Source organism: Gallinula chloropus, assembly GCF_964237585.1.
Source record: "Gallinula chloropus genome assembly, chromosome: 1".
Lineage (NCBI taxonomy): Eukaryota > Metazoa > Chordata > Aves > Gruiformes > Rallidae > Gallinula > Gallinula chloropus.
This window is the reverse complement of record NC_140085.1, coordinates 32,311,696-32,339,182: the sequence shown is the minus strand read 5'-3', so window position 1 is coordinate 32,339,182 and position 27,487 is coordinate 32,311,696. Positions and strand designations below refer to the sequence as shown.

General features: G+C 39.1%; 1 protein-coding gene across 1 annotated transcript in view; it reads right to left on the bottom strand.

Annotated features, from left to right (window-relative positions):
• TAFA2 (TAFA chemokine like family member 2) overlaps positions 1-27,487 on the bottom strand; it is a gene marked incomplete at its 3' end in the record, with an annotated part of 94,075 nt that overhangs the window by 45,448 nt on the left and 21,140 nt on the right. Inside the window, exon 2 of the mRNA XM_084279467.1 lies at positions 17,712-17,818. Within this exon, the coding sequence (XP_084135593.1) occupies positions 17,712-17,817 (106 nt within the window). The 5' untranslated portion in view covers position 17,818. The remainder of the gene's footprint in view (positions 1-17,711; positions 17,819-27,487) is intronic.

Below are 27,487 nucleotides of genomic sequence, written 5' to 3'. Positions count from 1 at the left end.
CTGCTGCTTAAAGAGGTGGTGAAGTGTCTGCCATTCAAGTCAAGCTTCCCACCTCTCACCAGGTCCAGCTCCCATAGCCCCTCTCTGCTGTGTCACTCTACACCCAAACACAACCTTTGCTCACAAGAGCGGGAGCAATGCTCCTTCAGCTGCCAGGAAAGAGGTACCTTTCAAGGTGTCAATGCCAGAAACTGCTCCTGCTAAAGGGAGAGGCTGAAGAGGCATCCACAGTTCTCACACCTTTCTCATCATCATGAAAGGGTGAGGGGAAAAAAGGAAAGGGGTGGGCCCTCAGGAAGCAATGAAGTTTTAAAAATTAAATTTAAAAAAAAAAAAAAGTCCAATGGCCAAAATTATATTCAAATGTTGCTAGTCAGAACTTGCAAAGAAGCACTTAATGTATAGTGCCCATCAGCACATAAAATGACAGCATCTGTATACTGGCTGTATACATTTTTTTGGCTGCGCATTCTTTGATCTTTTTAGATCTTTTTATCTTTTTGCTACTTTAATGTAGGATTTTCCTCACAGAGGTCACATTAGAACCTCAAAACTTCAACCCTCAGATCACTTTGAAAATTGAATTTTAGTTAGATAACTGAAAGCTCAGTAGATTGTGAAGCGCTCGTTATCAGTGGACTAGCTCGCATACATTCTTTCAAAAGTCCCAAGTGTGGAGCTGAATGCCCTGTACAACACAGAGCAGTGTGGTGTATTTGTCTTCCAGTGCCTAACAACGTGTCAAAAATGACAACAGACCAGTGGCCATTTATAAAACTCTGTAGGGCCATGCCTCTTTTCAAGGTTAGATGAAATTATTACGGGGAAACAACCAACTACCCACAGTTCTTTAGGAGTATCCACACCGACTCTCAACCAAGGTTTTTACTGCTTTAGTTCTAAAATGTATACCAGAAAAAATAGATGAGCATTAAATAACTGTCCGGGTCAGTGGCACTGATATGTTGTGAAAGGAGCCAAGCGTAATCTTCTTTAGCGTGTGGGATACTGTCACAAAACAAGAATTGCCTTCCCATTCGATTCACCACCTCAAAAGCTGAACAGCAAGGGGATACACTGTAGGATTTGACAAAAAGCCATTCATGAGATACCTTGTCTGATCGCATACACAAATCTAGCGGGAGTTTTATCTTCACAGGGCTCACAAGTCCAGGAAATCTTGAGACTAATCCTAGTGCATAGTCTCCAGGTTCAGCTGTAGTTAGCAGAGCATTGTAAAACAAAGTAAAGATGGGGAAATCAGAAACAGAAGATGTGGCAGAGCGAGCCAGCCTTTCCTGACTTCAGTGGTACAACCTTGCTTTAACACCCAATTCATAAAGTGAAAGTACTGCATTGCCTAGGACTTATACTACAACTGGGCACCTATAATTTCTAAGAAACAAGATCCACAATAAAAACCAAACACAGACGCTGTGAATTTCCTTTTATTTCACACCCAGAGACCCTGATATTTGTAGTTTGTCTGCTCTTCACTTGGATTTTTACTTAAGCAAATTCACTGCATAACATGAATGCTATCTGATTATTTCTCATCCTCTGTCTCACCTCTTCAAGGGAGTGGAATGTGCTTCCACATTTCCTTTCCCCTACAGTCATTTCTAGAGTCTAACAACATACATATTACACAAATATATTGTCAGCTGATTGAACAGAAACCAAGTTTCAGCAGTTCATGCAACGTTCAGAGCCCAAAAGTAATGTACATTAGTGTCTGAACATGTAAACTGGTGAGACTTGCTGGAATTTTCTCCCTGCTTATTTTTTCAAGGATCAAAAACATATAATACAACATACATATATGCCAAAGACATATAATAAAGTATCTCTAAGTGGAAGATCCAAAACTTTAACACTGCAACGTGTCTTGATATTTTTCTTCACTTTCTGAATCTTTATACCTTCATTTCTCATATTATTCTAACAATGAAGTGTGCTTTCCATTATTCTCCACAAAAGAAAAGACATGTCACCATACATTGGGTGTGTATCGCTTTGGTATCTAACCTAATATGGACATTGCTAAATAATCAGTGCAGAGCTAGAGAAAGAAGCACCCCCAGAAGGTAATACCTGAATTTTAAGTGTGTGGGTTTAGATCCCCTCTAAGGGAAAAAGCTACATCAGCAGTGACATGACTTGGTCCCTAGCTAGTCATCTCTTTTGGGAGATTGCCCTCACGAGAATCTGACATTAACACAATACTGAAATAGGCCTAGCAGAAGGTCAGTGCTCTTTGACCATGTCTGCCCTAGGACTGATAATATATGTGTATAACTAAAGCAAGCTAAAATATATCCTCCACTATAAAGATGACCTCTAAGATCTCAGACATTTGCCAGGACTCAGTAGAGCGACTTTCAGGTCCAAATATAACACTAATGTCAGAGGAAGAAGCAAAAGGACATTTGAGAAACACACTCCCCTAGCTGTTATTTCAGAAGCTTTTAAAATGTTACTAGTTATGTTAGCAGCAAATCTGGACTGATTTTCAAAGCTCTTGAAACAGTGAACTTTGTCCTTCAAACAAACAAAAAAGATTGAAACTTAGAGGACTCGGACACTTTCTGGATTTAAAAACCATCACAGATAATTCACTTTTATTAAAGGGACAGAAATATTCTGAAGCTTATAAATCCCATATGATAGCAGTAACATTTTCACATTTTTCTACAGGTTATCTGTAAGAAAGAGATCTCAGGTGTCTCATCTATCTCCTTAATTATTCATTTTGCTATGCACAAACCTAGGAGATTTTTCCATTAAAAAAAGTACAAAATAAATTCCAAACATAAAAACTTCATTAAAAACTATTGAAATTGTTACCTCCTCCCCCCCATTGATCACTGTTATGAAAAATTGAATGATGTTTTATAGTTTAACACTCGTCTCCTACAATGATTCTATTAGTATAAGCCATAATTTGGCAGTTTCTCATACTTTTAGTATGGGTCATAATGCTGCTTAAGTTTAGACTGTTGTATTCCTAGCACAAGCAGAAGAGCACATTAGTGTATAATCACTCCTACAGATCTGTTCAGACAATAGTACATATTTTTAGGAGAGCTTTTCTGGCAGCCAAGATGACTCTGGTAAGTGGGACTTGGGGTTTTGTTGTTGTTGTTGTTACACCATTGTTTAGTGTTATAGTTTTAAATGTGAGTTCTTCACAGGATTTACTGTATATCCAAGTTACAAAAATGATCATTAACTAAATCATACTTGAAACTAGAAGCAAAAACTAGACTTAAGAAAGGTATTGGCTTCAGGAAATTCATTATTTTTCAAAGTAATTTCAGTACTTGCTGACAATAGTACCCAACAGACTAACATCGTTTATTTCAGAAAGATGAAAAAATAATGAAGGTAAAATGTTACCCATGATAAAATAAAGCCCATCAACTGCAAAAAAATAAGAGTATGATTTCTATATGCCTTTAAGAATACTCTAATTTAGTTTTGCTCTTACAGCAAATCTACCCAAGTATTAAATACCTACAGCAAGAATATCAAATGTTGATAATCTATTAATGGAGGCTCTAGTCCAAAATAATGAAGTTATTTTTGTGGTTTGTTATTTCCAAAAATAGCTGATGGATTCTGAACAGTTTTTGGGTACTTCTATAACTAAAGAACAGCTGTTCTTGAATATGGCATTTTTGCAGGCAAAAATGTGCAACGGTCCTTCTGGTATTTATTTCTGGTATTTATTTTTTAAAAGACAATTTAAAATTACACCAGTTTTAAGAGTATGTCTCTTTCTCTAACATGGAGGTTTTACCTTAGATATGTGAAGTACAATATACCTCACCCCACTCTGGTAGCTAGGCTCTTTTCTTCAGTCACTATCCTGTACTATTTTTCAGAGTAAACCCAGAAAAATGGGTGACAGAAGGAGGATGGGAAATATGCTGTATCCTTAACTCACTTAGCAGAAAATGCATCGAATTATGCAAGGCAAAAACTGAAAAGTCAAGAAATGCGTGAGATGAGACTGGGGAGTGGTGCCCTTAACACTGAGTTAGGGGATCCTCCTAATTACAGAATCACAGAGTTGTAGGGGTTGGAAGGGACCTCGAGAGATCATCAGGTCCAACCCCCCTGCCAAAGCAGCTCCCCAGCTCATATTGCACAGATAGGCGTCCAGGCGGGTCTTGAATATCTCCAGAGATGGAGACTCCACCACCTCCCTGGGCAGCCTGTCCCAGGGCTCTGTCACCCTCACTGTGAAAAAGTTCTTCCGCACATTGCTGCGGAACTTCCTGTGCCCCAAATTGCAGCCATTGCCCCTTGTTCTGTGCCCATAGACAACTGAAAAGGGGCTGGTCATTCTCCCCTGTCTCCCACACTTCAGATATTTATAAACACTAATCAGATACCCTCTTAGTCTTCCTTTCCCAAGGCTGAACAGCCCCAGTTCATTCAGCCTACCCTTGCAGGGGAGATGCTCCAGGCCCTTAATCATTTTTGTAGTCCTCCACTGGACCCTTTCCAGGAGATCCCTGTGTTTTTCATACCGGGGAGCCCAGAACTGGATACAGTACTGCAGTTGAGGCCTGATCACCTCCCCACTTTTTAGCTGTTTACAACCCATCCCATTTTATTCTCTAAGATTAGGCAGGTGGCCTGGCTGCACTTCACTGCAGTATCCATAGAGCAGTTTCCACGGCTGTTGTGACAGCATAGCATAAAGAAGCTTTTGCACTCATATAAAATATGCTATGGAGTGGCATAAGTAGGATGAAACATTATTTTTTTTCTCATATTTTTCCAGGAAATAACCTCTGCAGGATGCCCTTTATCTTCTGTAACCCCAGATTTACTTTGCAACCCAATATATTATGTATTTTTATGGTGAGGGACAAGATGTTATGCAAAAACGTGGATTTACTTATTATAAATGAGATGTTTCTGGATTTTCCCATGTTCTGAAAAGGTAAATATAATCATTGAAACTGTATTTATATTCTCCCAAGTTGTTTTTGAACCAAAACTAGGAGAGGAGAGATTTACACAGCCTTCATATGCACAGCGTGCAGCAGAGTAACAAGATGGCACAATATTACTCTTCCTCCTTCCTTATTTAAACTTACATCTTCTCTCAGACACAGTTATATTTGCTCTTAATATCTCTGGCAGATGTTCTGGGGTGAATGATGCAATTAAGAATCCAAAATTCCCATTTCTTCCAGATGCTTATTTTCTCAATATTCACTCACTGGAAATATATTTACTTTCCACTCTGCGGTGTCTAGCAGTTAGCACACCTTCTGGGTTCCATTTCACAAAATTTCCACAGTTAATCTGACACATGCCAATGCATCTTAGATGAAAGTTTAGCACCAGTAATCTCTTTTTTTTTTTCTATCAGTAGTAAATTTACATAAAATAACAAAACTGAGCAAAGTTTTATAGAAGTACTTTACTTTTAAAATCCTTTCATTTTGTTGTTCATAAGTACAATGCTTTCTCCCACCATCATTCTAAACTTTACCTTTGGTTTTCCTTAGTCTCCCAGCTTACTGAAAGAATGGTTTCAGTCATTTCTACAAATCACTCTTTTCCCTGAGATTGAATTACAGGCTTAACTGCTTCATCCTTGCTCCTCTCTCATCAGACATACAGTCTTGGGTTCAAATTCTGGATCCAGAACAATTCCAACCTTCCCAGAAACTCACCCAGTCTCCTACAAGCCCTAGCTCTCCCTTCACATACAGTTCTGGGGCACAGACTCAGCTGAAGCAATTCTAATAACTTGCTGCTAAAAATACAATCCCACAATGCACCCAAGATTTGTGTTGGTCTTCACAGAACTCTTTTCTCAGGCATATCCTTTCTGCATTCACCCAGAATAACCCACACATTCAGCTTTATACTTCAGTCATTCAAGGACACTTGATATTGAAGCCAGAAGTATTTTGCAAAAAGAATTCCAAGTCTACAGCATTTACTTGAGAACAATTTGAGTACAAGAGTTATACAAATCTATGGGGAAAAAGAGAACAAGACAGACTTGGCAGCTCCTGCTTCAGCCTCCTCATCACTACAGACAGAATTCTTGCTCAGCCTGGTAAAAGAGAGCTGCACAAAGCAGACTGCTCTTTTATGATCTTCCTGCTTTCTGTCATCTAAACCCCCTAGCCAGCCTGCATTCTCCAGCAAGTATGCAATGGCTTTGCTCCCATCTCTGTAGAGAAGTGGGATCTTCTTGGCCACAGTTAAACAGGACTTTAATGAGAAGGGCAACATTTCAGTAGTATCCCTCTACAAATTTCAATAATTCCTCCCAACTTTCTGTGTATTTTATCTCAACAAGGAGAAACAGTGCAATGGCGAAATCCAGGTTTTACAACCAAACCTTTTTTAACACAACAGAATGACATTTGCAGAATGATATGCAGATATAAATGAATCTGTCACAGACCAAATTTCTCTGGCTTCTAAACTGGAACATGAGACTCCACTTGAACAGTAGAAATAAAATAAGACCTTTACAATTTTGTTCAGACACTATGACCTTGAAACAGGAGAAGAATTATTAGGCAGATAAAAGGCAATATCCAAACTGATTTCTCCTGCTAAGAGACTTTTGAAAAGTTCTGGAAGGTTTCCAATAGGTTGCAAACTCTTTGGTACATGAATTCAAGGAAGTATCCACACCTGTACAAAGCTTGAAGTTCTACTTTGCAAAAGGAGTGAGTTCCAAAGGGGTGTTTCAGAGCACATACAAGAGATGCCTAAAACTGGATGTTATGGAAAATTCCCCCAGTTTTCAGTTAGGTTTGAAAAGCACCTAATATTTTGTGAAGCTCCCATAAATAAATGATAAGCATTTTAAAAACACTAAAATGGTTCACATAAGCTATTTCACCAGTGATGACCTTGCGTTTTTCTCTTGCATTCAAGTCTCTCATATCTTCGCCTGCATATGCATGCACGTATTCAGGCATACAGACAGAGGCTTTTTTGCTTCAGAGCTGTTGGTTTGTGCAGCTTAGGCTCAGAACAATTCTCTTATCTCCTGGAAAGATGAGACCCTTTTACAAACTTACATTCAGTCCTTTACAGTTGGATCCTATGATTTTAAAAGTCTTTTCCAACCTAAATGATTCTATGTTTCTAAGTCTCTACTACAGAAGAAGACTGCCCCATTGAGCCTTAGCATGGTAAATCCCCCTCAGCCTTCCCCATCCCCCGGCCCAAAAGAACAGATCTAAAAAATTTTGTTCATAAAAAAACTTCATAAATTGTAACGCAAAACACATAAAGGATTTTTCTCCTGCTATTCCCCAGAATAGCTGACTGTTTCTGAACATTTCCTTGGCGCTTATATGACTAAAGAACAGCTGTTCCAAGATACGACATTGTACAAGCAATCACTGAACACTGCTATAGAGTATATTCAGTGAAGAGTGTCGAGAGAGAAGGGCATAGTCTTTAGACATCAGCAGAAAATTAATGCAGATGAAAGTTAGATTAACATATCCCCTGAATGCTATAGAAATAATCTCCACATGGGATGTGATTTCCCAGCACAAACCTCCCAACCTGCATACGCGAAACCCCCTGAGTTGGATAACGGGTGTGTAGTAGATATCAGCATAGATACAGGGCAGTCATCACTGTATGTATGGAATGTTTGTTGGATGTATGGGACGTTTATAGGGAAGCCTGAGGGGCAGTGCAGAAAACCCTAAGACCAGGACTAAAATATGTGGTCTCCATACCTGAAACCAGATCTGTATTTTGATGACAGAATTGGCCCTAATGCTGCAACTACAGTAATTTCACGTATCTGGATACTGTTAAGGATCAGACTTTAATTATAATGTGATATTGAGCCATCATATTTGATCTATAAAAATGACATGATCTTAACATGTTGAATTTGGAAAAATATAATGTAAGGGAAACTGTAAACTATGTGAATCTTCATTTCAATTATATTCTTGTCTCACACATTAATAAAACTTTATTAGTGTTTCTCTGAGGAAAAAGACAGGAAAAAACCAAAGTTGTCACACTACTAGAGAAAAATCTCCTTGGTTTCTCCACTAAAGAAAGCTGGTTTCAGGGTCTTGGACATAAACTATTCATGACCTTCCAATATAACTATTCTGAATTCCAAAGTCATCAGAAGATCCAGACACAGCTCTTTTACAATGCATGTCAAATTCCAAGGCTGGAAACTTCAACCAGAAGTCATATTCAGAGCTTTTCTGCACATAAGGATTGAGACTTTCAGAGGAACTTAGTAGGTTCTTGCTATCAGCATTATTTATTTATTTATAGAAATAGATAATGACACTTCCTCCAAAGGTTTTATTTGTGTAAGCTCATTCTGATATTTACCATTAAAATTATGTAATAATTTTCTGATTTATGACTCCTATACTACTTATGTGTACTGGAAGGATCCTCTTTAAAGACAGTGTAGCAAATACAGTCAATGAGAAAAAATGTTTCCAGAAAGTGAGAAGAGTCTGGAGAGTGGGCACAAGGCAGCTGCAGCAAACCCATCGTCTCACCATGTCATCACATACTGCTTCATGCTGTATGATAGGATCCTCCAGTCCTTCTCCTCCTTCCAGATCACAGCTGCATCTAACATTCACTGCTAACCTTTTCTACTCTAAGGAAAAGTTTATTTAAGACATTATCTAAGACATGATCTACATTTACGCAAATAAAAATTCAGCATACAATTTTAAGCCCAGAAATTAATATTTTAAATCTGGAAATGCTAACAAATTATAATAAAAATATGCTACTATATGATATACTTAATGAGTCAATGAAAAAAAAGGAAAATCCTGATCAACAGATCCAAGAGAGTGGTACCATTAAACCAAGACTAGCTGAATAAAGCTGACTATCTAGGGGAGTCAAAAATTACTTTCATACTCTAGGTATTGGTTTAGTCAAAAGTGTTGTGTGCAAATGTAAGTACTTTGTTCTCCTAGGTATAAGACTAAAGGAATCTAGCAGAATGCACTACTTATTATACATAATAAATCGACATGGCTAATTTGAAACTGAGGATATAAAACTGGATTTCAGTATTAGAAAATTATCAACATTTACTCATGACAGGAAAAAGTCACAGCAGGGTAAGCATACTATCAGTGTTTTTTCAGTCCTAACATCTTACAATACTTTCCTAACAAAAAAGCAAAGCTTAGTCTTCCAAAACAGAAATCAGCTAAAAAAAAAAAAATAGCCAGCTGATTTGTGGGCCAGCTATCCAAGGGAAGCTAACATTACTAAGAAATGAAAGGGCAGAAAAAAGTTAAAATATTTGGCATTTCTAACAGTAAAATCAACTATGTAACTTCTACAACAGTAAAGTCTTTTGTGCAATCGCCTCCTTCCCACCACAACACAAAATGTATTCAAGGAAAAGATTCTGGGCATTCATTCATGGAAAATTAATAAAGTTTGACATTGGGATTACAAGATCAGGCCCAAAATAAAGAACTGCTAAGCACTTCCTTTTTATTTGTCTTAGAAAAACATCAAGAAATTGCAATATTTGCCAATTGTGGAACAGAAGTATTTTTAAGTGATCAGTATAAAGGAACATACAAGATATCTCATTGCAGCTCTACAATTTCTCTCTCCATGACTGACTCAAGAACAGCCAAGTGTCATTGCCAAGGTGGTGGTGGGAATGGGGTGGGAAATGAAAAGAGCCATTTGCTGTGATGGAGCTGGCAGCACAAAGAAATAGGTATAACTCTGCTGTTGCCATGATTTCTACACCCATGTCCCAGTCAGCCATCAGAACTACTGGCATCTTGGCAATCAGAGAAAATTATTTTCCTTTATACCCTGGCAGAAGGCCAAGGATTGTTATCTACTGACTTCCAACAGATACTGTATTAACATTTTAGATTGGAGTGACAGATACCGATATGAAAGAGTTTGACTGACTGTTCTATTTTATCTTCAAGCAAACGGCAATTTCAGGATCAGGTTCTGATCCTGATATAACTAAAAATTTCAATTAATGCCCGAGCTAGATAAGAACTGCTAATATCTTTCTTCCCCTGCTAAAATAACTATCATCTTCCTTTGTTTCTATATTTAAACATTAATTACAGTCAGAATTAAGTTAGTGAAAGCTGCACACAAAGCATTCTCATTTAAGAGAATCTATCTCTGGGATAAACTTCCATGAGAGATAAGATTATCCATGTTTGAGACATTTAGCAAATATAACAAAAGAATTTGAAGCAGGACTGACAGACCAACAATAGAGTGGATGCTTCCATCTAATATTTTGATATACTCCACTGACATATTCCAGCCTCACCTGGTAGCTCCTAAGGCATCCACACATCCCTCTATGTGCTTGCAAGTTTCCTCAGCTAAATATTAAGCTGTTTTCTACTATGTAATTCCAATAGAATTGGTAGAAGAACTCTTATATCCTTTGACAGGCCCACACAACCAGGAGGTGTATGTTGAACACATACAAATTACCCACAAGGTCAGATCTCTTGTCAAATGTTATGGTACCAGCACCTCAAAAAAGTGCAAACTGATGAAAAAATTATATGGCTCCTGCTTACCCTCTAAATTAGAGCCCATATGATGGAACTGGGAGATCTGTGTTCAGTGCCCTCTTCACCTCAAAGAGGTTCAAACCCCCTATCTCAAGTCGCCAAAGAATGCAATTACCACCAACAGGACTCCTTCAGGAAGGAAGGATAACATGAGGGAGTACGTGGCTATCTAGTAGTTACTTAGTTGGAAGGAGGGATAGCTGAAACCATCTGGTTTCAGTCCTTGGCACTAAGGGAACTCACTGCTTTTAAAACTGAGTACAAACACCCTTTTACTCTCCATTATGAATGCTGTCTTCTACACAGTGTAAAATCCTCAACAGAAAGGACAAATGCACATTCATACTAAAACACTGTAACTTCATGATGAAGGCACTTTGCAGAAAGACAAAGGTTGGAGTACTTTAGAGGTCTCACATGTATGGGTTATGGCTATTCTTATCTAGTCACTCTACACTCTAAGCACTACGAATGTCAATCTTAAGCAGCAAAATTATAGACAAGCCCTGATTTTCCTAAGTAAACTAGAAAGCATTATTTAGCTTCAGTGTGTTGCAGGCTTTTGAATATTGTTGCTAATTGCAACTCACAGAGTCTTAATGAAATTCCAGGACACCAGAGTAAAGGGCAGATACAGTCCTTCACCAACACTTCTGAAGAGTTGCAGCCTCCAGCCTGATTCCCAGCAGTAGAACCAGTTACATACATTCATGAACTTCTCCAACACGAGTCCTTTCCCACAGGGCTTCAGCTCTTCACCAGCTGCCCCAGCATCGCTCCCTTTCATGGGGTGCAGTCATAAACCATAGAATGTCTCTCAGTCTCTCAGGCCCAGGCTGCTCCAGCCTGGTCCCCCCAGAGTCACAAACCCTGTCATCTCCCCCAACAAACCTGCTCTAGTGTGGATATCTCTCTTTTTCTCTCTCCAGGCTGAAAATGCCAGCAGAGGATTGCTCCAATGCAGGTCACACCATCTTCTGTATGTCTCCACCTGTGTGGGGCCTCTCCACATGCTGCAGGTGGGGTCTCACCTTTTTCCATGGGCTGCAGGGGCATCTTTCTCTCCAGCACTTGGGGCATCTCCTCCCACCCCCTTCACTGGCCTTGGTGTCTGCACAGTTTCTTACCTCTTCTCACTTCCTTCTCTGGTCACAAAAAGCAGCTGCTTACGTTTTTTTCCTCTTAAATATGATGCCGCTGTGACCATTGCTGATGGGCTTGACCTTTGACAGCCATGACTCTGGCTGTGAGTCAGCTGGTTTTTGCTCTGTGGGGTCTGCAAAGAGCTTCTGGCTGCTTCTTGAACCCCTGCAGCCCCCCTCCTCCACCAGAATCCAGCCATGCAAAACTACAATAGAAGTCCAAGCTAGTACATAACAACATCTGGAAATGGAGTCTTTGAAGAGAAGTTCACCTAGGAGAAAACTATTGCAAGGATCAGAGGATCAACAGTATCCTTAACGCACCAATTGCAGCACTAAGTTTGGACAGCATTGCACAAGATTCACCAGTGTGCCTCAAGTTGCTTACCCTGCCCTAGTGACAGTGAAAGAATCGTAACGACAACATAAATCACCTGTGAAGCCATCTAAACAGCTGTCCTTACCCACCAATCAATTTCATCCCTTGCACATGACACAGGCATGAGGGCACTGAGACAACGCACATGGGCTATTACCATAGCTTTTAACAAAGTGCTACATTATCTCTCCTCAGAACAAATCAATTCCACAGCCCAGGGGTCAGGCAGAGCCAGGAGCTTGTCACATGCTGATTCAGTGCAACGTTAGCATTACTGCACTTGCTAAGAGAGCCCCGCTGAATGCTAGAAGGCAAAGAACGAACTCGTGCTGGTCTGCAAGGACTGCGGGTCCTCCCGCCCACTCTCAGAACCATGCATACTACTGTCCAGACTGGACAACGGTGTCACATTTGATTATTTTCTTTCTTGTTACAATGAGATTTCATCTGTCTATAAAAAGTTTACATTCTCAGGGACATGTGGGATGAGTGTTAGACTATATGGGGTTTGTCACCTTTTGGTTCATTTTCCTGATAAGTGATGAGTTATCCAAAGAAAATCGGATACCTGGGGGAATGATTACAATCAAGCTACCTTTCTGACTCAGTTTCACAAAGACTTAAAATTTTCAGACAATTCCTTAGGCTTTCCAAGCTGTCTTGCACATTTTATTTGTACTCTTTTCATGAAACAAAAGGAAAAAGACCTGGTGAAGAGGGAAGAGGGTGACCACTAATAAATATCCAGCCATGTGCATAAGCATATTAGTACTGCCTGAAAACGTGCCGCTGCTACCCCTGGGTTTCTTGCTTATCATCATCATTCCCATCCCCAAACTCCAGACACACATGTGGCACAGCCTACATCCTACATGACAACATGGGTGCCAGCACTGCTTCTGCCCTGGCAGGGCGTCTGAGAAAGGCAGAGTCATCCAGGAAGAGTGATCTAACTAGCAGCTTTCAAGGCTCGGTAGCTCGTTCATTCAGCTGGGTTTCAGAATGGCTGCTCCTCTGCAAGGATAAACCAAGACTGATTTTCTCCTTGTAAATAGCAAGACTTTTCCTCAGACTTGTAGTTTAGTGCAAATTCACAGACACGTGGGAGCAGCAGTTCTGCCTCACAAATGATTCAAAGTTTAGTTTGGTTTAATGATATGAGAGGCATCAGTTAAGTAAATTCAGCTTCTGAGTGATTTTTTTTTATTAAAATAAATTATCAGGTCTTTTCATCTAGTAACTCCAAAAATACTCATTAACCATATTTATCTACCTGGAGTGTTTTCTGGTTCCATAAAAAATCCCATCCGACAAGAAAATTTTCAAGATTAGCTATATTTTTAAATATATTTTGCTATTTTTAAATGATTTCTATTATTTTGTTACTAATTTAAATCCTGGGATTTAAATTAATATCAAGTTTACTGGTTTTTATTTTGAGCAATATTAAATTATATTCAGATTCAAAAGAACCCTTAATTTATTTAGATTATTGGGTTATCAATAAAAATATTAGTAATATTAGTAATCACAAAAAACTCAAAGAAATATGAATTTTGAAGGTGTTTTTAGAGTAGAAACTGTGCCTCACAGTAGCCTCTTCCCTACAAAGAAACACTTGTAAGGGACTATCAGTATATTTCTTTCTCAAAAGGACCAGTCCAATGCTTGAAACGTTAAACTCTGACTGTGATACAATGGTCACCATATCAGTTCCTGTTCTCTATGACAGAAATAGCAGTCAGTCAGTGATGCTGAACTGATGCCTGCCTGCCATATCTGTCAGTGAACACTATATGTTTGCACAGGTTTATTTGTTTTCCAAGGGCTAGCAATGAGTAGGAGGATCAGGATCAGTCTTATAATAAAATAACCTTATGGATTTCTTTCAGCCACCCTCAAGGTATATCAGTTTTTAGACTCATAACCTTGACAGCATCCTTTCAGAGATTGATATGCCACTCGTCTTCTCACACAGAGCTACTGCAGCACAAATGGATCTAGGTTGTTTCGTGAGTGCACGTGCTCAGGTAAGGCACACATCACTATAGTATCAGGGTCCCCAGCAAAAGGATAAAGAAAAAAGCAGATGTCCTGTTTCTTTTCAGAAGGCAGAGTAAATGCAATATAAATATGAGCGCTCCAGGAACCATACAGGAGAACTCATGATCCTGTGTACAGCAAAACAGTCAGATTTGTGGTTTGTTTTGAACACTGTGAATGCTTATCTATTTTAGCTCCTGGACTTTCTGTGCAGACTGACAAAACTTTTAACTATCAGCTAAGATAAAGGGAGCAGGCTTGTCTTCAAACCAGTTTTCTCAAGAAAAAGGAGCATGGACTTGGCCCCCACAAACCTGGCACTGAAGAACCGTAATCTGAAATCCCAGTTCGTAACTGTGGTGGTTGCTTAACTGGACCTCAGAGCCTGATTCCCCACGACCAGCCTTGGCCTCTTTTTTTCTTGCTGCTGACTTGGATTTCATTATTTGTGCTGTATCCCTGAAACAAATGCAAAAAGCCTAGAGATGGCCTGTCAGCTTCAGATGTCTATATCCCTGCTGAAGTCTGTCTTTAGATCAGGATGCTCATTAAACAATTTTTCACATATTGGTGGTATTTCCTTTTTTTTCTTTTACAACAGCTCTCAGGAAAAGGCAAGATGGGTTTAGGAGGTGGTGCAACTGATGCATAATACGACTAAGTAAAAAGAAAGTAAAGATTTTTTTAAATGTAGGTTATCGATCTTTGAAACTGGAAGGGCTCCTTCAAAGTCATTAGGGTTTGTCATGTCAATATATTAGTAAGGACTTTCATAAATGAAGACTAATGATGCTAGGTATAATTATTGCTTATATCACGTATTTCTCAGTATTTGGAAACTCCATGCAAAGGTGAACAGTGTGAAGTTCTCCTTGAATGTACCTTAGCTCCATTTCTGCTATTAGACTAAGGGGAAGATTTTATTTGACACATGGGAAGTTAAACTCCCAGATTCTTTGGAAATCAATGGTGGTTGAGCTATGTAAGTCTGATTTTTTTTTTTAAATAATCCTCCATATGCAGCCAGTGCAGCTGACTTGCAGATCTATTAAATCCACAAACCAAAATCCTTCTGAACATTTTTCTTTCTAAAAGAATCTGAGCATATACAATAGTTACTTTTCCAAATCAAACACTCAAGTCATGCTTATTATTTTTATTGTTCCCTGCAAGACTCTTCATGTGTTTTGCTAAAGGCATGAAAAGGTACAACTTAAAGAACCAGAGCTTCTTGTTAACTTGCAAGAATGTAAAGTCCCTAAAGCTAGTAACCTGATTTTGCATGGATGCTCATGTGCATATTGTTTTTAATCTAAAAATATCAGACTAAATATTTCTCAAGTTATTTCTGCTCAAACACCACGTACTGTCCAGATAATTAATGGCATAGCTCTGCTGGGGTTTCCCTTGCATGAATATATCTGGAAAGCTAAAATAGATGGGGTAGTGGGTGTCATTTTATTTTCAGTTATGAAGCACTAATTTCTCAAATAGTCTTCACAATTTTAATGGGTTTTTTCCCATTAAATATTTAGTGACAAGTTTTAATCATCAGTTTTTCACAAAGAGTAGCAAGCATAATTTATCAAAGTTTGAACTGCATTGAGGCAAACATAGCTTGACCAACCTTTGTGGATGGAAACAAAATGATCCAGAAATTGAATTTTTTATTTTTAAAGAAAGATAATAAAAGACAAAATACTCTGAATCTGGGCTAGGATACCTTGGCTCTTTTTCAACATGTATCTGATATGGCAAGCCACAGCACAAATCCATATTCTGTTTCAGGGGAACAAAGGCTGAGCAAAGGGTGTCAGCATGATTCCTGTCTGGCATGATGCCCATCTTTGGTGGCCTGCAGGAACACATCAGAACCTATTTTATCTGCAGCCAAATTGCAACTTGCAAAAGACTTTGCAGAAAGTGCCTCTGCATCTTGAAGTCCTTAATCTGTGAGGAATTTTGAAAAATATATCTTCACACAGCAGAAAAATATCTAGTAGCTGGATATATAAAATCCTGGCATCAGAGGGAACATAACAAAATGTACACGAACATAGAGATGAACAGACTGGTGTTAATGGAATCCTTTCCTAGTACTTAACTCCTTAGCTCTTGGTAATATTCATGTCCCATCCCTACTTTACTCAAGGTGTAAGAGTTTATTCTGATTTTGAGTAAGTAGATAAACAGCCAACACTATATGAAGATGAGAAGTCGAGTTCAAAATTATATCAGCTTATATTTACTTATAAGAAAGCATTAGTACATGAATCCAGACAGGTTGATCCTTGCATTAGGGGTTTTCACACACAAAGAGGAGAAAGCTTTTTACAAGCTTGTCGTGGTTTTACCCCGGCTGAGCCGAGATCCACACAGCTGCCTGCTCTTTAAAGGAAAAGAGCAGGGGAAGGTGGGGGGAGCGGGACGGAGGTGAGGCATGGGAAGGGAAAAGGAAGGGGCAAATAACAACCACAAAACCAAGAAACCAAAAGCCCCATGGGTTGGGATAAGGATAGTTTACTAAAATAGCAGAAAGATACAATATAACAATGCTAACAGGACTTTAGAGCAAAAAAACTATGAAATGGTTGATACACAATGCAGTTCCTCACCGAACCCACAACTCAGGCCGTGCCACCCAGAGCCGTCCCGGAACCCGACTGTCCCCCCAAAAAACACGCGTCCCGAAGCCGCCCGCTCCTCCTCCCATCAGCCTCCCTTAATACTGAGCAGGACGTAATTGGCATGGAATACTCTCTTTGGCCAGTTTGGGTCACCTGTCCTGGCTTCATCCCCTCCTTTCTCATGAACAGAGAAATATGAAGAGCTGAGAAAGTCCTTGACTGTCTGACAGCAACTAAAACCATCAGGGTGTTATCAGCACTACTCCCATTTTAACTCTCAAACACAGCATTCCATCCGCTGCTACAAAAGAAGTTAACTCCATCCTGACCAAAACCAGGACAAAGCTTCAATAAACTATCACACCTTCTACTTGTGTGTATACATTTTAAGGGCTGGAATGACCAACAGGAAACAAATCTCACATTGTCACAAGTTCCTGAAGTTCCTGTGCTAGGAATGAAGCATAGAAAACAGACAACAGTGCAAAGCACTCATTAGCCATGAAGTTAGCCTTGACAGATAACTGCACAACAGCAGCATATATCTTAGTAAAAATTGTTTCTTCCTAACGTTTTTTCCAGGAATTTATTTGGGGCACACATATGTGCTACCTGATAAATCTATTTTTATGAGACAAGCAGGGTTTATTCTTTGATTTTTTTTTAACTTTACCATCTTCTTTTACCATCTTTTCAACTGTACCATCATTACAAATGAACTGAGATGCTAAAATTAGAGACTGTTGAAAATGGGACTGAAATACTTAAAGTATTAATTAATAAAATCTATCAATTGAAAACTCTCCTCCTTCACTACTAATTATTAAAGCAATACAACAAGACACAAGTACACATAAGGAAAAAAGGTCACATTGACCAGACACTTATGAATTTGCTGATAGAAGCCACAGAACAGAAGCTAATTTCTTACCTTTATGGTGATTTGCCCCCGATGCCAATTTCCCCCACAGTGTTACAACAAATATTATTATTAGCAGTTTTCCTTTTGTTGCTTTCTGCAAGTATCTCTTATTCATCCTGAAAACAAAAACACACAAAAATAAGTATTTATGTTAAGACTTCTTTGGAAAGCATTTCAGGAAAATTCAAGAAGTTTTCATAGGTGTCTGGCTGACAGTCCTTTAATGTTAAACTCTGATTAAGTCTAAATAAATCATTTAGAGCATCAGTATAATCTCCCTCTCTGGTCTGCAAGAATTGCTCCACCCTGGTCAGTACCAGGAGAATTCAACAGCTCTACTCATGTTTCTCTCAAGGCAGAGGCAGTGTCCATAACCACAGCAGACTCCAAAGCTGGCAAGAAGGCTGAATCCACGCAGCAACCTATGCTGCAGGTTTTGATGAACAGAGCAGCTCCACTAGTGTGTTTGGGCTTAGGGCCAGTCATGGTCCGTGTTACCCTCTCTGACTGTGTGGTGGAGCTTTTAGCTCTTGGGATTGCTACTTTTTTTCAGATTCTGCACACAAGTCATAAGGATGTGAAAGATCTGAATAGACATCCAGCACACATATCAACCTTCCCACAGAGATATCCTCTTAGAAAGACATGACTGGTATGGAAACATGGGCTCGAGCAGGGCAGATTGACTAGACTCTCTCCTATCTATCTTTGGTTAATGAAAAGGTTTGATTTATGGTAGCAAAGAAATTGCACACAGCTACACTCATACTGCTCAGTGATTTTCTTCCCTGTCACAGCAAGCCACTGTGGTGGCTCGAGCACAAGGTAACACATAACTTGCTACTCAGTAACCTCCTCCAAAGACAGAATACCCTTCCACCTGCCAAAAAGGCAAGTTCAGTAATGTAGGTTCCAGTGCTTAAGGATTACAGCACTGTAGAGAGTGGCAAGAGATATAATAATGAAACCTTCTCTCACTTTTCATTCTCTATAGAAGAGCCCTGGGGAGCTGGCTAAGAAACAGCTCTGCACGATGGTCACATTTCTGCTGATAGGTCAATAGGACGATGATGCCTCTTTCATATCACTTATACTAGAAAAGCTGCAAATTTGATCGTTTGAACAGAACTATTGCTGGTTTGTAATGCCTGGAACTAGGGTGCTTTTCTGAACAAAAAAAACACTGCATTGCTTTGGTTTGGTTGCACATTTGTGTCCTATTTTGTTCATAAGAAGCCCAAAGGAATTTAACAGCATCTCTTTTGCTCTGTTCCTGTAGAACACTATCTTGGACAACCACAACTCTGTGAAAGGCAGCTCTAATATGGAATTAACCAGTAGTCTGTTCAAAGTCCCAAATCTGTTACCATTCCTTCAAAGCAATTCCTTTGCTCTGAGCAGATTTTTTTCTAACAGAACAACACATGCTGCTAAGGCAACCCCACAGACACCCCACAATCCCACTCATGATTTCCAGACTTGTAACCAGACTACTTCCCCCAAAACTGCCAGCTTTGCTCTTCAGGAGATTGATGAGATCCTACAGCAGGCTATGTGCAACAAAACACCACAACTCAAATTAACTCGATGAGGTGTGTATCAAACCCTTTTAAACCTGAACTCAGACCAAACAGCATTCTTTGACAGAACTCACACATCTACAGTGTTTTCTAGAGGTTCAGATATCACATTTATCAGGGAAAAGGCAAGAATCCACCATCTAGGATGGTGGATGTGCCCTTGAAAGCCTGACTAATTAATAATCACAGTGGAGGTCATAGTGTGCTGTGAACCACACCAAGCTGTGCCTTCTTGCACTGATTCCACTGCCTTTGGAGTGTAAACTGCATATTCATCATCAGCTCTGGGTTTATGAAGCACTCAAAACTAAAGGGAAATATAGTATTTGTCACTGTAAATAAGAAGAAAAATATGAAACCAGAATGCACATTCAGCACATGCTCTTTCACAGCTATCTCTGTGAACAGAATACAAATTAACCCTTTCGCTCCTGGATTCTCTTACTGCATCTGTTATGATGCTGGTGCCAAGTCATATCTCATTAAAATCAAATCTTTCTTCCTCACCTACCGAACACCGCTCAAAACCCAGTGGGACTTGCACCATTAAGCAAAGTTGAATCTAATACAGCTCATTCCTCTACTCTGCTGATGCCAGATTCACTCGCTGCGCTGCGAGGCTGGCAGCAAACACACAGCAGAAAATGCAAATACGTAAGGAAAAACAGTAGCGGCAGGGGGAAAGAGAGAGAACTGAGCTATCTGCCTGTGAACAGCAGCCCCTCAGGGTAGGTGGCAGAGTGAAGATACAAACCTCTGACACAGCCCAGCACACCAAAGAGGAGCAAGCCAGAACTGAATATAGAAGAGACTATTCTGTAAAGTAAAGGAGAGGTTTCAGCTCTGACGCAGAAAATCTGGGCTCAATGACACTTCCAGGTTTTTCCATCATGAGAAAAACAATACAAGATTTCAGTACCACAAGCTTATTACGCTATTCTGTGCTACTTATTTGTGGTATTCACCTTTAAAAGAAGAAAATTCGTAACTTTGTCTTTTAGCAGTCCCAGAAGAGTCACAATTAGCAGAAAAGTCAGGGTAAGCAGAAGTTCTAGCTTGGGACTGATAGTTCAGAGGCCATCATCAAAAGTGGAAAAAAAAAAAAAAAAGCCAACAGTTAAAGCATTCATAGCACACAACAGTTGGAAGATGATGATAAGTTTCAAACTAATTCTGCAGTATAACATTGGATGTGTGGCTGCATGTGTTGACCACTCATAATGGTCAGTCCAAGGACAAGCGAGTGGCTGCATAAGCACAAACAAGGTATGAAGCACTCTGTTCCCAGCAGTGCTGGTACATACATAGAGGTATATAGTGCTACACTGCAGCATAACAGCCCTAGAAATAAAAAATGAAGGGTTTGTAGTCCAAGAAACTCAGGGGGTTGGGATGGATATATCTCATCAGCAAAGCTGGCAAACAACTAGCTAACAAAGAGAGGCCATGAGATATGCTCAGTATGCATTATCACCCAGGCTCAGAAATTGTGATCCTGGTTATTTTTTTGTGCATTTGCAAAACAGCCATGATATAGTACTGACAAGACACTGGAACTAGATAGCATTTGACCTCAGCTCTGAAATATAACTATTACCCTCTTGCAACCCTGATCTATGTCAAGTAAGTGCATCCAGAAAATAAAAATCAGTCCATTACCGTACTGTTATTACACTAACATAACAGGCCATGTTAAATAGAACAAATGAGCTCTGAAATGAGGTCTACTTTTACTAGAGGTGATGCAGAGCTTTGCAGACAAGCTATAGCTATTAACCTGAATGGTTTTCTCTGTGAGACATTTTCCTCCTTTATTCACCTTCCTTTCTACAGAACCTCTCCCTCGCTGTGATCCTTACAGCCTTTAATAACGTTACGTAAGTCAGAGGTGATCAAAACTGAGAATAGGTGTGCTTGAGGAGATGCCTACATTTGAAAATCAATTTAACACAAAAATACAAACATTATGTGTAACAAAAACTTCCTTCCATTTCTATACCCAACATGTTGGAAATAAAGCCAAGAAATTCTCAGCACTTTCACACAAAAGAGAAAATTCAATGCTGCCACTTTCGAGTTCATTTTTCAATGTGTTTAGTGGAAAGGAGGAAGAAAGATAGCTCTTTTTGTGGTTCCAGGGACACATTCAAAAGAAAACAAAAAGATGTCACCTACATAATTCAAATAGGCAATGGTTGAGTGTGAGATGACTCTGCCGTGACCAGTTCTTTATTAACACCATAACAGAAGGAATGAATTCATAGGATTTGTTACTTTTGCTCTGTAAGATTCCTTTTTACCTGAACCCACACTCCATGAGACCATCACCAGTCTGGTATGATGGTCTCAAGGATGGACTGTTTTAGTAATTAGTAACAAAAACAGGTTAAAAATTGCTGGATTTTTTTCTCACGATGAAACCACATGTGATGCTGCAGAGAAGCTCCATGAACTGCTGTGTCAGTACAAATCCTTCTCCCTGGCCACTGTGGATCATCAGAAGCAAACTGTGAATGCACTAATAGGTTGCACGGGGCTCACCTCATTGCTGCTACACTTCACTGTCAGCCCGCTCACAACAGAAGATGTGGCCCAACTATTTGGCTGCATGGCTATGCACAGGTGTGTATTTTTGCTTTCACTGCAGCAGTGTAGCATCCATACGTTTTCGAGTTTCTACTCTCTGATAGGCTTGAGATCAGCCACCTTTCCAACAGTGCAGAAGTAGAGGGGAATCACATGGGAATTACCTTACATTTTACAGCCAGTGCTAAATTGCCTCGCTTTCCTTTTGCAAATGAAGTGTAACCTCATGTAATCTTTATTGCTGAGGAGGAAAAAAAAAAGAAATAATAGCTTCCATTCTTCCCTTAAGAGCTTATACACAAATAAAATTCTCATCTGGTTCCTAGGAGTAACAGCATTTTTCTCTTTTACTCTTTTTCTTTCTTTTCTTTCCAAACAGCAGCTTCTGTTAAGCTGTTCAAAATTCATCAGTTCCTGCTTTACATATGTAGAAACTTTGAGTGTCAGTAAGATCCATTTGTCTTCTACAAACACACACACCACGTGAATGCAACTGTTCATAAAGAGGAGTTTATACCCATTTCTCTACTGCATCCTGACCAAGTGTTTAAGAAGCAAAAACCTGATAGAAAATTAGTCTTGCATGCTCTTACTTTTCTTTTTACAACAAATATTTTATTTGCTACTTCAGAGAAACCCTAAATGAGCAGTAGAAATCACTTCTGACCCCAAGTCTCCTGTACAGAAATAATGCAGCCATTTAAATTATGTTCCGTGCTGTGTTGAATCTTACATTATTTATTAGTTGTGTTGGTTCCTACATCCCACTCAATGCAGGTATTCACAGCTTTATTTCACCTTTTCTGTGCACACTAATGCAGATTTTAAAGTGCCCCTCTGGTGGATAAGGTCACTTTGTAAAAGTAACGCCGATGTGACCCTCGTGTGTTTGCATATATATAAATTCCCTCTATGACATTCCTGTCATGTTTGCTCAGTGAACAAGTAATTTGCCACTCTCATTATTTCAGGTACAAGGTAGCTTGTGAAAATCAATCTTCTTTCTGCTTCATACATCACAGCCTGTAACAGACACAAAGTGCATTCTGATGCTGAAACAAAGCTGGGGGAGAAACACAGACCTGTTCTCATAAGCTACTTGCTTTGGTCTAGGTGGGTAAGGAAGGGAAGAGAATAGGCATTTAGCCTGGCACAGCACGCAGGTCTCACATGGGAGTCGCACAGGACATCTCTGCATGCAAAGCAAAAGGAGTGGGGTTTTCTTCAAGTTTACCCATGTGGATCTTTTAATAGCAGAGGAAGTAGTCTGAGAGAGCTTAGTCCCACTATTGAGAAATACTCGGAAATAGTTACAGCGTTGCTGGCAAATCAATACAGTAAGGTTGTTGCTGTCACCCAGAGTGGACCAGTGGAAGCAGATTGAAGAATCTGAGGCTTAATGCCATAAGGAGGGCTTTAGAAAGGCCACTGTGCAAAGACTTAAGACACTGAGGCAAATTAATTCTTCTCCACAAAAGTACATGCATACAACTGACATGCATTCCCATGCTTGTTTTTTATTTAAATCAGTGTGACATAAGCACATATTTAAATAAAAGCACATACTTTCCCAGAGATGGATGTACACAACTTGAGTTCTTGGAAAATAATTAGCAAGTGAGCTTTTATAAGGGACAGATTAAAGAAAATACAATAACTAGAATACATGAAAAATAAAAAGTTATGGAATATAGGAAAACATGCAATAAACCAAAACCCATTTTTCTTAACGTTCTGCAATTAGTTTCCCAGTAGCAGGAAACTGGAGACAGATGCACATACAGGTAATTACATTTGCCAACAGTACCTCTAGCACTTGGGTGTGAAATTTACATATATATTATTGTTTCCAAAATCTGATAAGCATGGATGCTTACATTGCCAGAGGTATAAAATGCTTTAGCCACATAGCTGCATGCCACCTCGCAGCTAGAAACCCTGAGAGATTATGGAGAATTTTTTTCTTCTGAAAGGGTATGTACATTTGTGATGATATTGCCTTGAAAACTTTGATGATACCGCTGAGTGGCCTCCCCTCTAAAGTGCTATCAGTGTTAATCTCCCCTGCTTCCAGATTAATGCCAGGTTTTTTTATAGACACAATTGATTGTAATTTTCACCTTCATTAATTTTCAGATGCAACACCTAACTAACTGAAAGCAATAATGAAAGCAAAGAGAGAGTAAACAAGGAATGCACGGTCCTCCCAGGCAGCATCAACTCCAATGATACAGATGCAATTAACTGCACAAATACTAAATTTCTTTCTTGGTCATCTCATCAGGACCAGCAAAAGAGCTTTGACCTGATGAACACGGATGTTGACAAATTACTAAGTACACTAGAAGAAAATGTAATGGATTTTTGTGGGGTTAGATACTCTGCTTCTATGTATTTATGTATATAAAACTAATAGTAATAATCTAGCATTAGACCTGCACATCCTGTTCATTTTAAGTACCAACATAAAACATTAGAGAATATTTAAACATCCAAGTTACTCTAATATCTTTAATCTGCCCAATGATGTCCTACACCATTGTGAAATAAGCTCTCACAGTTAAGTGTGCAGTATTAGAAGGTACTTAGGCTCCAATTCACATCATTTTCTCTGATATTATTATGGCACTTTAAACTCTTTCTTTACCAGTTTCTGTGCTTAAGGGAGCTTTAAGTTGTAGGGGGTACTATCTATTCACTTAATCATCACGGCAGTAGTATTTGCTTAAATCTTACATGTGATTCTCTTGCAGATGGTTATTTAAATTTTCTTTATTCATATCTCCCTAACCAATCAAAAGTTCATCTGAAAAAAAGAAAAAAAAAAGGATAACAGTTCAATGGGCTTTGAACAAAATGTCTCACTGAGACCTGAATCGCTAGGTGTACTGTGATTTCACAAAGGCCATTGCAGTGCCAGAGATAAGCCTCCAAATCTATCAAGGGAGAAAAAGCATCAAATATTAGTGGAGAATGGCAAGTGAAGTGTCCGTATTTAAAAGCGGAGACGAAAATGATCTGGGCAAGCATAAGCCTATTAGCCTGACCTCTTCAGTTCGCAAGAGCTTAGAACAGGCTTTGAAGAAAAAGATAAATTAAAGACAGAGAAGTAAATAGAACATAGGATAAAATACAGCGGTGTTACCAAGGGTAGATTGTGCCAGACTAACTTGACAGCTTTTTTGATAAGATAACTGATTTTCCAGACAAAGAAATGAAGTAGATATAATATGTCTGGATTTAGATAAAGCATTTTCTACAGTGTCACTCCGGAATTTACACATTAAGCCGAAGATTCTGTGGATTACTACAAGAATTGAAAGGTAGATCCAGGTGCGATAACAGCAAGTTGTACTGAAAGGGAGTATCAGGGATTAATAGCATTTCTGCTACAGGTTGGGAACTCAGCATTTGAAACAGCACATGTAAAAAACCAATGAGTTTTAATTGGTGATGAAGAGCGCATCAGTATCAATATGACCTGAGATAGCTGTGAAAAAGGCACATCCTATAAACTACTAAATGACATATTTCTAATAAAGGCACAGAAGGACAAGTATGAATTTTCATAAACCATCACTCAGAAAAATCTTTACAATTCTAGCCAACCATTTTGATGAAAGAAAAACTGAACCCACAAAATATATGAGGACAGTCTTCTATGATGGCCACAGGAATAAAGACTACCACAGGGGGAGTTTGAAAGAGCTTTGTTTGTGGAGCAAAGCAAAGGCTGAAGGAAAACAGAGAAATCAAGGAAAGGAAATAAACACAATGAGGGCAAGAAACATCCATAAGAAAAGGATTCGATTATATCTTGCCAGCAGGCAGGATCAAGACCCTCAGCTCAGTGATTCAGGAAGTCTCTTCCAGTCTTGTCTCTACATCAATATCATGATTCCTTTTTTGTACATTAGTAGAGGAAGTCAAGTGCTATTTTTTTCACTAAGAAAACTGTAAGCAAGTCATTTCCAGTGCATTAGTGTAGAGGCTTTTTCCAAGTCATTTCACTCTCCTCAAAAAACCCCAAAAGTCACAGCATTTCTTTCTGTGATATTCTCTCTGAAAAAGGCCCTTCACTAATGACCTGAACTTACGCTAGGTTCCATCCCAAAACTGGCCATGCTGATGAACATCTCATTAAGATTATTGCTCCTTATTTTTCAACATCTTCAATACATAATTGCCATCTCTGTGTCATAAAATTTAAGATGACCCAGTCACAGTACTGTATTGGTGGACTATTCAGTACTAAAATTGCTTTTTCACAAACTTCAGTGAATTAAGGTCATACTGTTGAACATGTTTGACTATTCCATGATTAAGACTCTCATTTCTTTTTAGAACTCACTTTTCTGTCACTTGCTTTAAAGGGTACATATTCCTATGGCCACCCTAGTTTTAACATAAAGCTCGTAAGCATCACACTTGTCAAGATATGAAGGAGTCTTGTTTTCCACAGGAGTCCAAACATAGAAAACAAAGACCATGTACTTTCAAAAATTAATTAAGCATTTTAAGATAAAACCAGAAGAAACAATAACATTAGAAATGTTTTAGGAGTTTGAATACATGAATTTAAAAATTCCTGTTACTATTAAATCCATTTAAAGGGTCTACCTACTTAAACACAACATCTTTCAAAAAATACTGGAGGAATAATTCTGAGCTACTTATAAGAATGTAAGAATATGGATTAAGTGCCACAGTTACATTACACACCTTGCCAGACCTGAAATACAGTATGTTCATACGAACATTCAGATTCTACTGCATGACTTCCCTACTGAAGGTTAAATTTGTTTTTCCAAATACTTCTTCTGACACATAACACTGTGACATACCTCTGCAGACAAAAAGGGAAGGAAGACTCAGACTTTGTCCCCCCCCCGCTATTTTCATGACAATTATATTCATCAATAGGCATAGTAGCACTTCTGACAATAGGGTGGTCTGAGCCCAGTCTATGTTTTATACCTGTCTCCTGCACATTTTGGGCACACTTGAAGGCAAGGGTTCAAGTGCAAATAAAAAAAGACAGGTTTCTCCAATCACAGAAAAACATGAAGCTTCCTTGTGCAATGACAAAAATATCCCTAAGAGCTGACATAACATGCTAGGAAGATGGGATAGTTGTTGACTGGGAGTAAATGTAGTTGAAACACAGTTGAAACACATTCCTCCATTCTTTTAATGTCAAGTCCTAGCACCTGCTCATACATCACAGCCACCATAAGCACCACTTCCAGGGAAAATAAGAGTGAGACCAGTGTCAGACCAAGCTTTTCCTGGATCTGGTATGTAATGCGAATCTCTGTTCCTGAGGCAGTGTATAGGAGACTTCCTTCCCTCTGAGACATGCTAAAGGAAAGAAGTCAGGCTGCACCAACAACCTTCAGCTACCAGCTCAGAAGTAGAACACGAAGTCCAGCAGGTAATCCACATATAGAGCCTCGTACTTGGCTGAGGTATGCCCACTTAGACATACAAGGAAAATCTGAATTTTTAACTCACTCATAGAAAATACAGTGGCTTTTCTGTCTCTGCACAGGATTTTATAAAATATTTGTGACTTTGGGGCCCTAGCACACTATCTGTCACATAGACTATAATAACTAA